Source organism: Ostrinia nubilalis, chromosome 28 (genome assembly GCF_963855985.1).
Source record: "Ostrinia nubilalis chromosome 28, ilOstNubi1.1, whole genome shotgun sequence".
NCBI classification, from domain to species: Eukaryota; Metazoa; Arthropoda; class Insecta; order Lepidoptera; family Crambidae; genus Ostrinia; species Ostrinia nubilalis.
Window position 1 is genome coordinate 1,149,281 of NC_087115.1, and position 15,113 is coordinate 1,164,393.

Sequence of the window (15,113 nt, forward strand, 5' to 3'; positions counted from 1 at the left end):
GGTTTTTTAATTATCAAATACCTAATGGAATAAATTAATTGACTAAGTAGTTACCAAAAAAATAAAACGTTAATTAGGTTCTTTAATGATCGAATACATAATCGAATAAATTGATTAAGTGCTATTAGAGGCCGGTAGAAGATCTATTCTCATAAATAAAATACAGTTCATCACTTAGTACAAAAGCGCGCGGAGCAAATTACTTTATCAAATAGAACACATAAATTGTTAAAAAGCGTAATTACGTAATTTAAAAAGAACTATTACAAAATCAGATGTAAGCACTTTATTTAAAAAGTAATACCTATTTAATCATTTTTACAATTCAGAATTATTACGAAGTTTAAAAAATGAAAGTTCTGGTTTTGAAGATGCCGAGTTCAAGCAGCCGTATACTATGCATGCAATACACTCGTGGCATGTTTTTAAAAATACAGCGGACAGCGCATGCAATAAAATTATTATTAAAACACACCGCGCGCGACACCCGCGACGGATGGACTGCGAAGGTCGCTTAGAGCTCGTGTAAAGCGTGCGTCTGTGTGCGTGAGTCTGATTTCGAGCGTTTGTATGAAGCTTCCGTACTGTTTGATTTATCTACTGTGTACGTACCATCCTAGACTGCATCCCACTTAACACCAGGTGCGATTGTGGTCAAATACCTGCCTTGTTATGCATAAAAAAAAAAATTAATCAACTTAATACTACTTACTGTTACAGAGAAAATTGTGCAATTACTTGTTCACTACCTTATTACTTGCAATCTGCGAATTCACGCTCATTATCATAATTAACATCGTCAAATGACATTCCTCTAATACAGGGGTGGCCAACCTGTCGATCGCGACTATTAGTCCAGTCGATCGTGGCAAGGCAAAAAATACTACATGATTGTGTACTAAACTATGCTGTTTCATAAGATTACAGGAAGTATGTAAGTGGTAGATCACCCAGGGTTTCGTTAGTAAACAGTAGGTCTTATGTCTTATTTAGAATCTTAGATCGTTTCAGCCACTCGGACGCGCTCCACCAACGTTTGGTCTCGGTCGCGCGGGGTGCGGGGAGTGTGGTCCGAGCAATCCGTAAGGCATTACTGTAGTGTGCACTCATGGAGCATTAGCGTGTACCGATATAACTAAATTTTAACTTAATTTAAGGTCTATGTTCAAATGTCAAGCTGTCGTTTATAGTTCCAATATACTGAACTGTCCTATCCGTGACATTGACAGCGGGGCGCCACCGTCAATACCGGATCGCTGGTTCCAATTTTTGCCATGTTGGAAACCATATATGTAGTTGAACAATGGTAGCGCTCCCCTGTCATACCCTTAGATTAATAAATCCCCGTACCACATGTCGTCACAGGCTAATTATCATCAAAACTAATATTTTATTTATACGTGTACCTCATTAATTTTTAACCGTCTTTCTTAACCGGATTTAGAAAATTAAAATAATTAAAATACTTCCGCTCAAAAATGGGATATCCGCAAAACAAAAACATTTATGTTCCAATTTCAGCTGTCACCTATTTTCGTGACATGATTTTCCGCCCGCGGCTTCGCCCGCGTGGAATTTTGTCTGGCACAGAAAAACTTATATCGCGCACGTCCCTGTTTCAAAAACCGGGTTAAAAACTATCCTATGTCCTTTACCGGGACTCAAACTATCTCTATGCCAAATTTCATCACAATCGGTTCAGTGGTTTAGGCGTGAAAGCAAGACAGACAGAGTTACTTTCGCATTTATAATATTAGTATAGATTAATAGCAATGACACGACGATTAAGCATTGCTTAAGTAATATGAAAAAAATGCGGTTAAATATTGAAAAAAAATCTTGTTGGTAGTGAAAAGGTAAATAAAAACTAGACTTTTCAGAGTAAATTTAGGTTGAAGCATGTTGGTACCGATTCCCTAAGGAAAATGGGCATTGGCCTTTACCACATTTGAAAGCTAGTCCGCGAGCACGTAGAATTTTGTCCAATGAACCCAAGCTACCCACCCTGATTTGTCGTAGATTGCATAAATGTTGGTTTTGTTGATTTTTTTTTTATTATTTTTTATTTGATTTTTGTGTTTGTTTTTTTATGGGTACATTTTTGCCGCCCCCTTATTGCGTGTTCCTGTCGACGGACAGGTACTTTACGGAGTGCTTCTCCTTCGGCGGTAGGGCGCAGCAACGTCAAGAGACCCGCTGAAAATCGGTGTCGAGGCATGCCCACGGCATCCCCCGATTAATGCTGAGCGGGCCCCTATTTGACAGCAGGGCACAATGTTTCTTTTTTATGTAATTTATGTAAATGTGATGTCGCTCTGTTTGTCAAATAAAACATTTTTTACTTACTTTACTTACTTATCGCTCGCGCGTAATTATGTTGCTATTGCGCTCGCACACTCACTGCGGACGCCCGTCGCACAGTCGCGACAGCAATATAATTACGATAAGGATGGGTAGCTTGGGATCATTGGACAAAATTCTACGTGCTCGGCGACCAGACTTACCACATTTGAAAGGTAGTTTCTAAATGAAAATGCTTGTCTTCCAGAAGGTGGTATCCTCGAAGCAGAAGAGGCCTCCGACGCCGCCGCGAAGCTCGCGGGCCAAAGGCTCCAGCGAGGACACAATCTCACTTAGCAGTCTCAAGGTCAGGCTCCATAATGGACAAGTTTCCAATTTTTTCTTTTAATAAATATAATTAACTTTTAAAAAAAATAAAACCGACTTCAAATGCGTGAACACAAAAAAAAACTAAAAATTAAAAATATTGCGTATAAAAAAGTTCATCCCCAATTTTCCACCCTTGGGGGTGAAATATTTTCTTCAAATTCGCATGAAACCACCCTTTTGATAATACCTATTAACAAAAAAATAATCGTTCAAATTGATTTATAATCGGCGGAGATATTGCGTATAAAAAAGTTCATCCCCAATTTTCCACCATTGGGGGTTGTTTTTTCTATTATTAAATTTAAATGGGACCACCCTTGAGGTATTACCTATACGCCGAAAAAAGATTTGTTCAAATCGGTTCATAATTGGCGGAGTTATCGCGTAACAAACATAGAAAAAAAAAACATACGGGTCGAATTGAGAACCTCCTCCTTTTTTGAAGTCGGTTGAAAACTCATTTATTTCTGCTTTAAAAAAGCACTTTCACATGTCCCAGTATCAACCCTACCACTGCTTCAGGACTATAAATAGGCCAGTGCTGAGAAGAAGCAGCGCAAGAAACTCAGTCACTTTTATCAGCTTGAAAATATAAGTAAAACTAATAATAATTGTGAAAGAATCATGAAAATATCTCTACAAATACAAAAGTTACAGGGCCCTAAAGTTGCGTATAAGAAATATTCGCGCCATTTTGATCGGTGTAGTCACGACAGTCATTCGGAGTACAAACAGTAAGGCTGAGTTGCACCACCTTGCTTTGACCGTCACTATAACGATAACCGGTGTTTTTTTGTACAGTCACGGAATGAAAAGGTTCTTCAGTTTTCAAATTGATTCCTTCAATGAATCGCGAGCACATATTACCTTTTGAAACTATGTTACAGAATAATCTCGAGTTAGAGAAAATAATCTTTAAATGTACGTCAGTAAAGTTCAAAATTATTCAGATCAAAGTTGTTTGACGATTTATCTTGTCAAGAAGATTATTATGATTGTTAAACTAAAACCTTCTTGTTGGTTCCACCTGCCATTATTATTTCTATTAAATAAAAACTATTGTCAATTGGTCAATGTCATCATTGCATTGCACTGATGGGATAGAAAAATAAACAAGCAAAACCTTATTCGTTAGGTAGCAAACGTCATATTTATTTAAATGTTAGCAGCAGTGTTTCTTGCACTGTTATGTTGGCAGGTTTGACTCTTACAGTACTTAGTGCAAGCGAAAACCGACACTAAGGTGACGAACCTTTTCATTCCGCGACTGTACCTATGGATGTTGACAGATTTTTGACGTTTGTCAAAGTTAAAGTAAGATGCAACCCAGCCTTAATCACGCTTTTTTGATTCGTAGTTAAGAGTAGGCGCACACCGTTGATTTTTCTTCGGCCGATAGTTTAGTCGGGCAGTTGATCAGTATGGGCATGTATGGGAGTGCGCACACTACGCCGATTCGATTTGGCCGATTGTTCATACAAATTAAAATCGGGCACAACTATCGGCCAACTAAAAATCAACGGTGTGCGCCTACTCTAAAATAACCAATAGTCAAATCTGACAGATGTCAAGTGACAAGTGGTTAAATATCAGAAAAAAAAATCCAACAATGATTAGTTTGACTTTTAGTACATTTTTTAACTATTAGTTTACAGTTAGTTCATTTTTAACCATTAGTAGCAAAATTTAACAATTAATTATTTTAACTATGAATAAAAAAACTGGGCCTAAGTTGTCAGACAATCTACTGCCATTTATTGTCCCGAAGCAGTGGTAGGGTTAATATTGGGACGTGTAAAAGTGCTTTTTAAAAGCCTATTTGCAAAAATAAACGAGTTTTATGAGTTTTCAAGCCAATCTTCCCATTCAATAACAATATTCAAGTTTCGGTATAAACGTTTACAGCAGCAACAAGCAAAAAAGTCTTCAGTGAAAGTGGAAACGCCTCAACCAAAGTCAATACTGAAGAAAAGTAAAGAGAGAGAAGTTGAAAAGCCTAAAGTCAAGGTAATATAATATTTGTAATTTACTAGCTTTATGCCCGTTTTCACCATCAATCCCTAATTTTTAAGTGACCTCTATTAGACTAAGAGCCAGCGAACGCCAGACCTACGTCATTTTATAAAAGTTTGTCAGCGTATGCTCTCATATAGGTTAGAATGTTGGTGAATCATGAAGTTTGGGTCATCGTGGGATCGTGGCGTTATGCCATAAAATCAGATTTTTATGTATAATATTCGGGCAATGATTAGAAGTTGTTTCCACATCAGCCAGACAGTTTTGACAGTTCGAACTCCTTGCGAAACAGTTTTTTTAGGATAGCTGCAAAAGCCACCATGACCCAAACTTCATGATTCACCAACATTATATCCTATATTGGAAGCATACGCTGACAAACTTTCAGCTTTTATAAAATGACGTAGGTCTGGCGTTCACCAGCTCTTAGTCTATATGGTAATAACAGGAATTTTGTTTTCGTAGTTGTCACTTAAAAATTAGAGATTGATGGTGAAAACTGGCAATAGACTTATAAGTATGTAAATACTTAAATACTATAACTATTATAGTTGTTCTAAAAGTTGGATTTTAGTGTTCTTTACTAAGGTCTGAATTGTCAACCGTCTCATATCTTTTTATAACTCAAGAATAAAATTGTTATGTTGGCTCATTTCCCATACTGAAACTGCTGAAGCTGTCATGTGCCAAACTTATTCTCCGGTTAGGGGTTATCCGTTTATTGAAAAATCTGCCGTTAATTTGGTATTTATCTATAGTCTGGCCTGTGAGCACGTAGAATTTTGTCCAATGACCCCAAGCTACCCATCCTTATTTCTCGCGCGTAATTATGTTGCTGTCGCGCTCGCACACTCACTGCGGGCGTCCGTTGCACAGTCGCGACAGCAATATAATTACGCGCGAGCGATAAGGATGGGTAGCTTGGGGTCATTGAACAAAATTCTACGTGCTCACAGACCGGGTTTTAATAACATTCTTATTTATGGAATAACCTGCTGAAGCGCGTATAATTTCTTCTTTTTTCTTTTTAAATAAGTAACTTAAGTAATATTTTTTTAAATCTGTAACAACTGCTGTTAACCCATAATTCGCAAAAAAAATTATTTAAAATTACTTATCAAAATAAAACATTAATTACAGAGAGAAGAGACTCCGCCGCCTGTGAGGTCAAAAAGGTCGCGCGAGGCTGCGAAACCAGAAGTGCCACAGAAAAAAGTCAAGTTAGTATAATTTTTAACATTTTCACTGAACGGTGTGTTCCTATTCGTCGGCCGTTTGGTGTAGTGGTTCAGAGCGGACTACTATGCCGAGAGGTCCCGGGTTCGATTCCCGGCCGGGCAGAAATTGAAATGATGAATTTTAATTTCTGTGACGGGTCTGGGTGTTACTATGTATAATATGTATGTATTTAAAAAAAAAAAAAAGTATATAAGTAGTATATCCGTTAAGCTAGCACCCATAACACAAGCATTAAGTTGCTTACTTTGGGGCTAGCTGGCGCTGTGTGAAATTGTCCAAAGATTATTTATTTATTTATTATTATTATTTATTATTCGACGCATATAGTTGTAAATGCCGAGCCGGAAGACGTGGCGTTGACAGGCCTCCCACTAGGTGGACCGACGATCTGGTGAAGGTCGCGGGAGGTGCTTGGATGCGAGCGGTGCAGGACCGGTCTTTGTGGAAATCCTTGGGGAAGCCTTTGTCCAGCAGTGGACGTCTTTCGGCTGAAACGAACGAACGGGCGCCAATAGACTGACACCATTCCCCAATAATTCAAAATCACAACTTTTTTAAAAAGACACTTCATTCTGATCTTAAAAACTGAATTAATTTTACCTGTAAATTAAGATTTTTGGTTGCATTGTACTTGAAAAAAGTAGTTTGAGTTGACAAAATAGTGACGTCACTTACCTACTTGTATTGCCATTAAAAAATCTATGGGAGACACGTTTTGACAGTTTTAAAAAGTAATCAATGAGGGCTATCGTTTTAGCGCTCACCAGTTAGCGCCACTGTAGAGTAAGGTCCTGTCACTTGCTAGTAGCGAAGACAGTGGCGCCAACTGGTGAGCGCTAAAGTGGTAGGAGGACTATCGCATTTGCACTCATCAAGATGGCGCCACTGTAGAGTAAGGTCCTGTCAATCGCCAGGGGTGCCAACTGTTAAACATAAAAACGATAGCCCTCATTGATTGGTGGTGTCAACACGTCTATTATATTTGAGCCAATGTTACATTGATATACAGTTACTGTATTGCCAAAGTTTTGACCTAGTGCCGATGTTCACAGGTTGTCAGTGCCAGTCAAGCCACCAGAGTTCGCTTGTGTCGTATGCGCCTTGTCTCTACGCAGCAATCAGGCGCTCACAAGTCATGTGAGATGTCACACTGTCCAGTACACAAACCCCGAGTGAGTATATACAATGCATTATGTATATTATACACAGAGGCGGAGTTATGTTGCCAGAGGTGTTGATAGTGTATGCCACAGGCTTGGCGAGGTAGCTAGAGGCCTAACTAGGTAGCCAGAAGCCTAGTTAGGTAGCCAGAAGAGTGTCTAAGTAGCCAGAAGAGTGTCTAAGAAGCCAGAAAAGTGTCTAAGTAGCCAGAAGAGTGTCTAAGAAGCCAGAAGTGTGTTTAGATAGCCAAAATAGTGTCTAGATGGCCAAAAGAGTGTCTAAATAGCCAGAATAGTGTCTAAGTAGCCAGAGAAGTGTCTAAATAACCAAAAGAGTGTTTAGGTAGTCTGGGGCTTAGCTAGGTAGCCAAAAAAGTGTCTTGGTAGCCAGAGGCATATCTAAGTAGCCAGAAGTCTAGCTAGGTAGCCAGAGGCACATCTAAGTAGCCAGTCCACAGGTTGTCAGTGCCAGTGAAACCACCAGAATTCGCTTGTGTTGTGTGCGCGTTGTCTCTACGCAGCAATCAGGCGCTCACAAGTCACGTGCGATGTCACACTGTCCAGTACACAAGCCCCGAGTGAGTATATACAATGCATAATTATGTATATTATACACAGAGGCGGAGTTATGTTGCCAGAGGTGCTGATAGGTATATGCCACAGGCTTGGCGAGGTAGCTAGAGGCCTAACTAGGTAGCCAGAAGCCTAGTTAGGTAGCCAGAGGTCCAGTTAGGTAGCCAGAAGAGTGTCTAAGTAGCCAGAATAGTGTCTAGGTAGCCAGAAGAGTGTCTAAGAAGCCAGAAGTGTGTTTAGATAGCCAAAATAGTGTCTAGATGGCCAAAAGAGTGTCTAAATAGCCAGAATAGTGTCTAAGTAGCCAGAGAAGTGTCTAAATAACCAAAAGAGTGTTTAGGTAGTCTGGGGCTTAGCTAGGTAGCCAGAAAAGTGTCTTGGTAGCCAGAGGCATATCTAAGTAGCCAGAAGAGCATCTAGGTAGCCAGAGGCACATCTAAGTAGCCAGTCCACAGGTTGTCAGTGCCAGTCAAGCCACCAGAGTTCGCTTGTGTCGTGTGCGCGTTGTCTCTACGCAGCAATCAGGCGCTCACAAGTCACGTGCGATGTCACACTGTCCAGTACACAAGCCCCGAGTGAGTATACAGTGTGAGTCACGTTAAAGTGTACATATGAAAATAGATGAAACTAGACCTATTTTTATCGACAAAAAAGAGGTCAAAAAATTTTTGAGATTTTTTTTTAATTTTTTGTAGAATTTTTTTTCTTCAAATTACTTATTGTAAAGAAAACGTAATAACTTTTAAACTAAGCGGTATATCCTGATAAAATAAAAACAGTAATAATGCTAAATAACAGGCGATACTAAAAAAATACATAGAATACACAAAAAATGCCAACAAATAATAAAAATGATACTTTTTGAAAAAAATCTGCTTAAAAATTCGTGTTTTTTTGGTTATTTTATAAATTTCTCCAAAAAATGCCCCTATAACCGGTGGTTTTTATTACTTTGTATTATTTTCTATCGTATTATCTTTGTAAAACCAAAAATTGCATGTCTCTATCCCTATCACAACATTTGCTATGATCGTTTGAACAAAGGCGTGCCACAACATTATTCTCCGCTACAGGTAGAGACAATTTTAATTTTAACTAAAATGGTTAATTTACCTCGAAATCTTTTGTTTTTATTTGAAATCTAACTTGTCTTTATCAAAATTACAAATCTAGAGCCGTTTTCAGTTTTGTTGTTAACGAAGCGTTGAATGGCGCGCCCGGAGAGGCTTAGTTCAAACGATCATTGCAAACGTTGTGATAGGGATAGAGACATGCGATTTTTCGTTTTACGAATGTAATATGATAGAGAATAATACAAAGTAATAAAAACTACCTGTTATAGGGGCATTTTTTGGAGAAATTTATCAAATAACCAAAAAAACACGAATTTTTAAGCGGATTTTTTTCAAAAAGTATATTTTTTTATTATTTGTTGGCCTTTTTTGTGTATTTTATGTATTTTTTTAGTATTGCCTGTTATTTAGCATTGTTACTGTTTTTATTGTATCAAGATATACCGCTTAGTTTAAAAGTTATTATGTTTTCTTTACAATAAGTAATTGGAAGAAAAAAAATTCTATAAAAATTTTTAAAAAAATCTCAAAAATTTTTTGACCTCTTTTTTGTCGATAACAATAGGTCTAGTTTCATCTATTCTGATATGTACACTTTAACGTGACTCACACTGTATACACACAGGCAGTGCCAAAGACTGAGCTAGGTAGCCAGAAGCCTAGTTAGGTAGCCAGAGGTCCAGCTAGGTAGCCAGAAGAGTGTCGAAATAGTCAAAAGAGTTTTTAGGTATCTAGAGACCAAGCTAGGTAGCCAGAAGCGTAGCTCGACACGTACCGAGGTAGCCAGAGACTTGGCTAGGTAGCCAGAAGAGTGTCTAGGTAGCCAAAATAGTGTCTAGGTAGCCAGAAGAGTGTCTAAGAAGCCATAAGTGTGTTTATGTAGCCAGAATAGTGTCTAGGTGGCCAGAAGAGTGTCTAGGTAGCCAGAGGTCTAGCTAGGTAGACAGAAGAGTGTCTAAGTAGCCAGAAAAGTGTCTAAGTAGCCAGAAGAGTGTCTAAGAAGCCAGAAGTGTGTTTAGATAGCCAAAATAGTGTCTAGGTGGCCAAAAGAGTGTCTAAATAGCCAGAAAAGTGTCTAAATAACCAGAAGAGTGTTTAGGTAGTCTGGGGCTTAGCGAGGTAGCCAGAAAAGTGTCTTGGTAGCCAGAGGCATATCTAAGTAGCCGGAAGAGTATCTAGGTAGCCAGAAGCCTAGCTAGGTAGCCAGAAGAGTGTCTAAATAGTCAAAAGAGTTTTTAGGTATCTAGAGACCAAGCTAGGTAGCCAGAAGCCTAGTTAGGTAGCCAGAGGTCCAGTTAGGTAGCCAGAGGTCCAGTTAGGTAGCCAAAAGAGTGTCTAAGTAGCCAGAAAAGTGTCTAAGTAGCCAGAAGAGTGTCTAAGAAGCCAGAAGTGTGTTTAGATAGCCAAAATAGTGTCTAGGTGGCCAAAAGAGTGTCTAAATAGCCAGAAAAGTGTCTAAATAACCAGAAGAGTGTTTAGGTAGTCTGGGGCTTAGCTAGGTAGCCAGAGGCACATCTAAGTAGCAAGTCTACAGGTTGTCAGTGCCAGTGAAGCCACCAGAGTTCGCTTGTGTTGTGTGCGCGTTGTCTCTACGAAGCAATCAGGCGCTCACGAGTCACGTGAGATGTCACACTGTCCAGTACACAAGCCCCGAGTGAGTATATACAATGCATAATTATGTATATTATACACAGAGGCGGAGTTATGTAGCCAGAGGTGTTGATAGGTATATGCCACAGGCTTGGCGAGGTAGCTAGAGGCCTAATTAGGTAGCCAGAAGCCTAGTTAGGTAGCCAGAGGTCCAGTTAGGTAGCCAGAAGAGTGTCTAAGTAGCCAGAAGAGTGTCTAAACAGCCAGAAGTGTGTTTAGATAGCCAAAATAGTGTCTAGGTGGCCAAAAGAGTGTCTAAATAGCCAGAAAAGTGTCTAAATAGCCAGAATTTAGGTAGCCTGGGGTTTAGCTAGATAGCCAGAAAAGTGTCTTGGTAGCCAGAGGCTCATCTAAGTAGCCGGAAGAGTGTCTAGGTAGCCAGAAGTCTAGCTAGGTAGCCAGATGCACATCTAAGTAGCCAGTCCACAGGTTATCAGTGCCAGTGAAGCCACTAGAGTTCGCTTGTGTCGTATGCGCGTTGTCTCTACGCAGCAATCAGGCGCTCACGAGTCACGTGCGATGTCACACTGTCCAGTACACAAGCCCCGAGTGAGTATTACAATGCATAATTATGTATATTATACACAGAGGCGGAGTTATGTTGCCAGAGGTGCTGATAGGTATATGCCACAGGCTTGGCGAGGTAGCTAGAGGCCTAACTAGGTAGCTAGAGGCCTAACTAGGTAGCCAGAAGCCTAGTTAGGTAGCCAGAGGTCCAGTTAGGTAGCCAGAAGAGTGTCTAAGTAGCCAGAAAAGTGTCTAAGAAGCCAGAAGTGTGTTTAGATAGCCAAAATAGTGTCTAGGTGGCCAAAAGAGTGTCTAAATAGCCAGAAAAGTGTCTAAATAGCCAGAATTTAGGTAGCCTGGGGTTTAGCTAGATAGCCAGAAGTGTCTTGGTAGCCAGAGGCTCATCTAAGTAGCCGAAAGAGTGTCTAGGTATCCAGACGCTTAGAAAGGTAGCCTAAAGAGTATCTAGGTAGCCAGAAGTCTAGCTAGGTAGCCAGAGGCACATCTAAGTAGCCAGTCCACAGGTTGTCAGTGCCAGTCAAGCCACCAGAGTTCGCTTGTGTCGTATGCGCCTTGTCTCTACGCAGCAATCAGGCGCTCACAAGTCATGTGAGATGTCACACTGTCCAGTACACAAACCCCGAGTGAGTATATACAATGCATTATGTATATTATACACAGAGGCGGAGTTATGTTGCCAGAGGTGTTGATAGGTATATGCCACAGGCTTGGCGAGGTAGCTAGAGGCCTAACTAGGTACCTAGTTAGGTAGCCAGAGGTCCAGTTAGGTAGCCAGAAGAGTGTCTAAGTAGCCAGAAAAGTGTCTAAGTAGCCAGAAGAGTGTCTAAGAAGCCAGAAGTGTGTTTAGATAGCCAAAATAGTGTCTAGGTGGCTAAAAGAGTGTCTAAATAGCCAGAAAAGTGTCTAAATAGCCAGAATTTAGGTAGCCTGGGGTTTAGCTAGATAGCCAGAAAAGTGTCTTGGTAGCCAGAGGCTCATCTAAGTAGCCGGAAGAGTGTCTAGGTATCCAGACGCTTAGAAAGGTAGCCTAAAGAGTATCTAGGTAGCCAGAAGTCTAGCTAGTTAGCCAGAGGCACATCTAAGTAGCCAGTCGACAGGTTGTCAGTGCCAGTCAAGCCACCAGAGTTCGCTTGTGTCGTATGCGCGTTGTCTCTACGCAGCAATCAGGCGCTCACGAGTCACGTGAGATGTCACACTGTCCAGTACACAAGCCCCGAGTGAGTATATACACACAGGCAGTGCCAAAGACTTAGCTAGGTAGCCAGAGACCTATCTAGGTAGCCGGTAGCCAGTAGCCTACCTAGGTAGCCAGAGGCACATCTAAGTAGCCAGAAAAGTGTGTAGGTGGCCAGAAGAGTGTCTAGGAGTCAACCAGAAGAAGTCTAGGTAGCCAGAAACCTATCTAGGTAGCCAGAGGCGTAGCGAGGTAGCCAGAGACCTAGCTAGTTAGCCAAAAGAGTGTCTAAGAAGCCAGAAGTGTGTTTATGTAGCCAGAATAGTGTCTAGGTGGCCAGATGAGTGTCTAGGTAGCCAGAGGTCTAGCTAGGTAGACAGAAGAGTGTCTAAGAAGCCAGAAAAGTGTCTAAATAACCAAAAGAGTGTTTAGGTAGTCTGGGGCTTAGCTAGGTAGCCGGAAAAGTGTCTAGGTATCCAGACGCCTAGATAGGTAGCCAAAAGAGTATCTAGGTAGTTACAGACCAAGCTAGGTAGCCAGAAAAGTGTCTTATGTGGATAGAAGCGTAGCTAGATTGCTAGAAGTTTAGCTAGGTAGCCACAGGCCTAGCGAAGAGGCGTAGATATGTAGTCAGAGGCCTAGCTAGGTAGCCAGAGGCACATCTAAGTAGCCAGTCCACAGGTTGTCAGTGCCAGTGAAGCCACCAGAGTCCGCTTGTGTCGTGTGCGCGTTGTCTCTACGCAGCAATCAGGCGCTCACGAGTCACGTGAGATGTCACACTGTCCAGTACACAAGCCCCGAGTGAGTATATACACACAGGCAGCTTAGTCTTTAGCTGGGTAGCCAGAGGTCCAGCTAGGTAGCCAGAAGCCTAGTTAGGTAGCCAGAGGTCCAGCTAGGTAGCCAGAAGCCTAGTTAGGTAGCCAGAGGCACATATAAGTAGCCAGAAGAGTGTCTAAATAGTCAAAAGAGTTTTTAGGTATCTAGAGACCAAGCTAGGTAGCCAGAAGCGTAGCTCGACACGTACCGAGGTAGCCAGAGACTTGGCTAGCTAGCCAGAAGAGTGTCTAAGAAGCTAGAAGTGTGTTTATGTAGCCAGAATAGTGTCTAGGTAGCCAGAAGTCTAGCTAGGTATCCAAAGACCTACCTAGCTAGCCATAAGAGTGTCTAGGTAGCCAGAGGCATAGGTAGGTAGCCAAAATAGTATCTAGATAGCTAGAGACCAAGCAAGGTAGCCAGAGATCAAGCTAGGTAGCAAGAGGCACATCTAAGTAGCCAGAAGAGTGTGTAGGTAGCCAGAGGAGTAGCAAGATTGCTAGGCGCTCTAGGTTTCTGGCTATCATGCTACGCTTAGCGGGATAGCCAGAAACCTAGCTAGGTATCCAGATGAGTGTCTAGGCTGCCAGATGCCTAGCTAGGTAGCCAGAAGAGTATCTAGGTAGCCAGAAATCTAGCTAGGTATCCAAAGACCTACCTAGCTAGCCAGAAGAGTGACTAGCTAGGTAACAGAAGCGTAGCTAGGTAGACAGAAGCGTAGCTAGGTAGACAGAAGCGTAGCTAGGTAGACAGAAGCGTAGCTAGGTAGACAGAATCGTAGCTAGGTAGAACAAAGCGTAACTAGGTAGACAGAAGCGTAGCTAGGTAGACAAAAAAGTAGCTAAGTTGACAGAAGCGTTGCTAGGTTGACATAAGCGTAGCTAGACACGTAGCGAGGTAGCTAGAGGCGGGGCTAAGTAGCCACAGGGCGGGGCTAGATAGCTAGAGACCTAGCTAGCTAGCCAGAAGAGTGTCTAAGTAGCCAGAAAAGTGTCTAAATAGCCAGAAGAGTGTTTAGGTAGCCGGAAGAGTGTCTAGGTATCCAGATGCCTAGGTAGGTAGCCAAAGACTTAAGCTGGGTAGCCAGAGACAAGCTAGGTAGCCAGAGACCTGGCTAGGTAGCCGAAAGAGTGGCTAGGTATCCAGAAGAGTGGCTAGGTCGCTAGAAGCAGGGCTAAGTAGCCACAGCCGGCGCTAGCAATCCAAAGGCCATATAAAATTATTTTTTACTTACTACTTTGAACCCTGTCTCCTCAAAGCTAGATTATAACTATGTATTTTATTCCCCAGACTAGCATGTAACGCGTGTTCCGAATGGTTCAGTACGCTAGAAGAGTCTAGGTAGCCAGAAGAATGTCTAAGAGGCCAGAAGTGTGTTTTTAGGTAGCCAGAAATGTGTCGAGGTAGCCAGAATAGGGTCTAGGTAGCCAGAGTAGTGTCTAGGCAGCCAGAAGAGTGGCTTATGCCCGTTTTCACCATCAATCTATAACAGTGGTTCTTAACCTTTTTTTTGTCATAGGGGTCACTTAAAAATTAGGGATTGATGGTGAAAACGGGCATAAGTCGCTAGAGGCGGGGCAACCTATCCAAAGGCGGAAGCAAATGATGTTTTACTTACTTCTTTAAACCCTGTCTGCCCAAAGCTAGATTACAACTATGTATTTTATTCCCCAGGCTAGCGTGTAACGCGTGTTCCGAATGGTTTAGTACGCCGGAAGAGGTAGTCAACCATCACACGCAACACCGCGTCAAACACCGGCCTTACCGATGCCGCCGCTGCCGGGGCCGGTACAGCAGCGCGCACAGATATACAGAGTGAGTGGAGAACTATGTACATAGTTTCTATAGGTACAGCAGGCGAGGCGTGGTTCAGACTTCAAGGCACGAGATTCAAAGTGGGAGCAGTTGAAAGCGCCGTCAAGAGTAGTCAACGCAATGTCAGCGACGTAGCTAAGTAGCCAGAGGCATTGGTAGGGGACCAAAAGCATCGCTTAATCGCGTGGTAGTCAAGAGGCATAGTTAGGAAGCCAGAGGCATCAGTAGATAGCTAGATGGGTAGCTAAAGACTTGGCTAGGTAGCTAGAAGTGAACCTAGGTTGCCAGAGGCGCAGCTAGGTAGCTAGAGACACTGCTAGCTAGCCAGACTCGCCGTTAGCTAGTCAGGGGCGCTGCTAGCTAGCCAGAAACGCTGCTAGCTAGCCAGGGGTGCTGCCA

The 15,113-nt window shown here is 41.9% G+C and overlaps 1 protein-coding gene across 1 annotated transcript in view; it reads left to right on the top strand.

Moving 5' to 3' along the window:
- The window catches only part of LOC135085175 (uncharacterized), a 35,783-nt gene that overhangs the window by 11,669 nt on the left and 9,001 nt on the right, over positions 1 to 15,113 (top strand). Inside the window, exons 5-10 of the mRNA XM_063979928.1 lie at positions 2,549 to 2,647; positions 4,576 to 4,677; positions 5,827 to 5,906; positions 6,978 to 7,097; positions 12,765 to 12,884; positions 14,574 to 14,714. Coding sequence (XP_063835998.1) covers positions 2,549 to 2,647; positions 4,576 to 4,677; positions 5,827 to 5,906; positions 6,978 to 7,097; positions 12,765 to 12,884; positions 14,574 to 14,714 — 662 coding nt within the window. The remainder of the gene's footprint in view (positions 1 to 2,548; positions 2,648 to 4,575; positions 4,678 to 5,826; positions 5,907 to 6,977; positions 7,098 to 12,764; positions 12,885 to 14,573; positions 14,715 to 15,113) is intronic.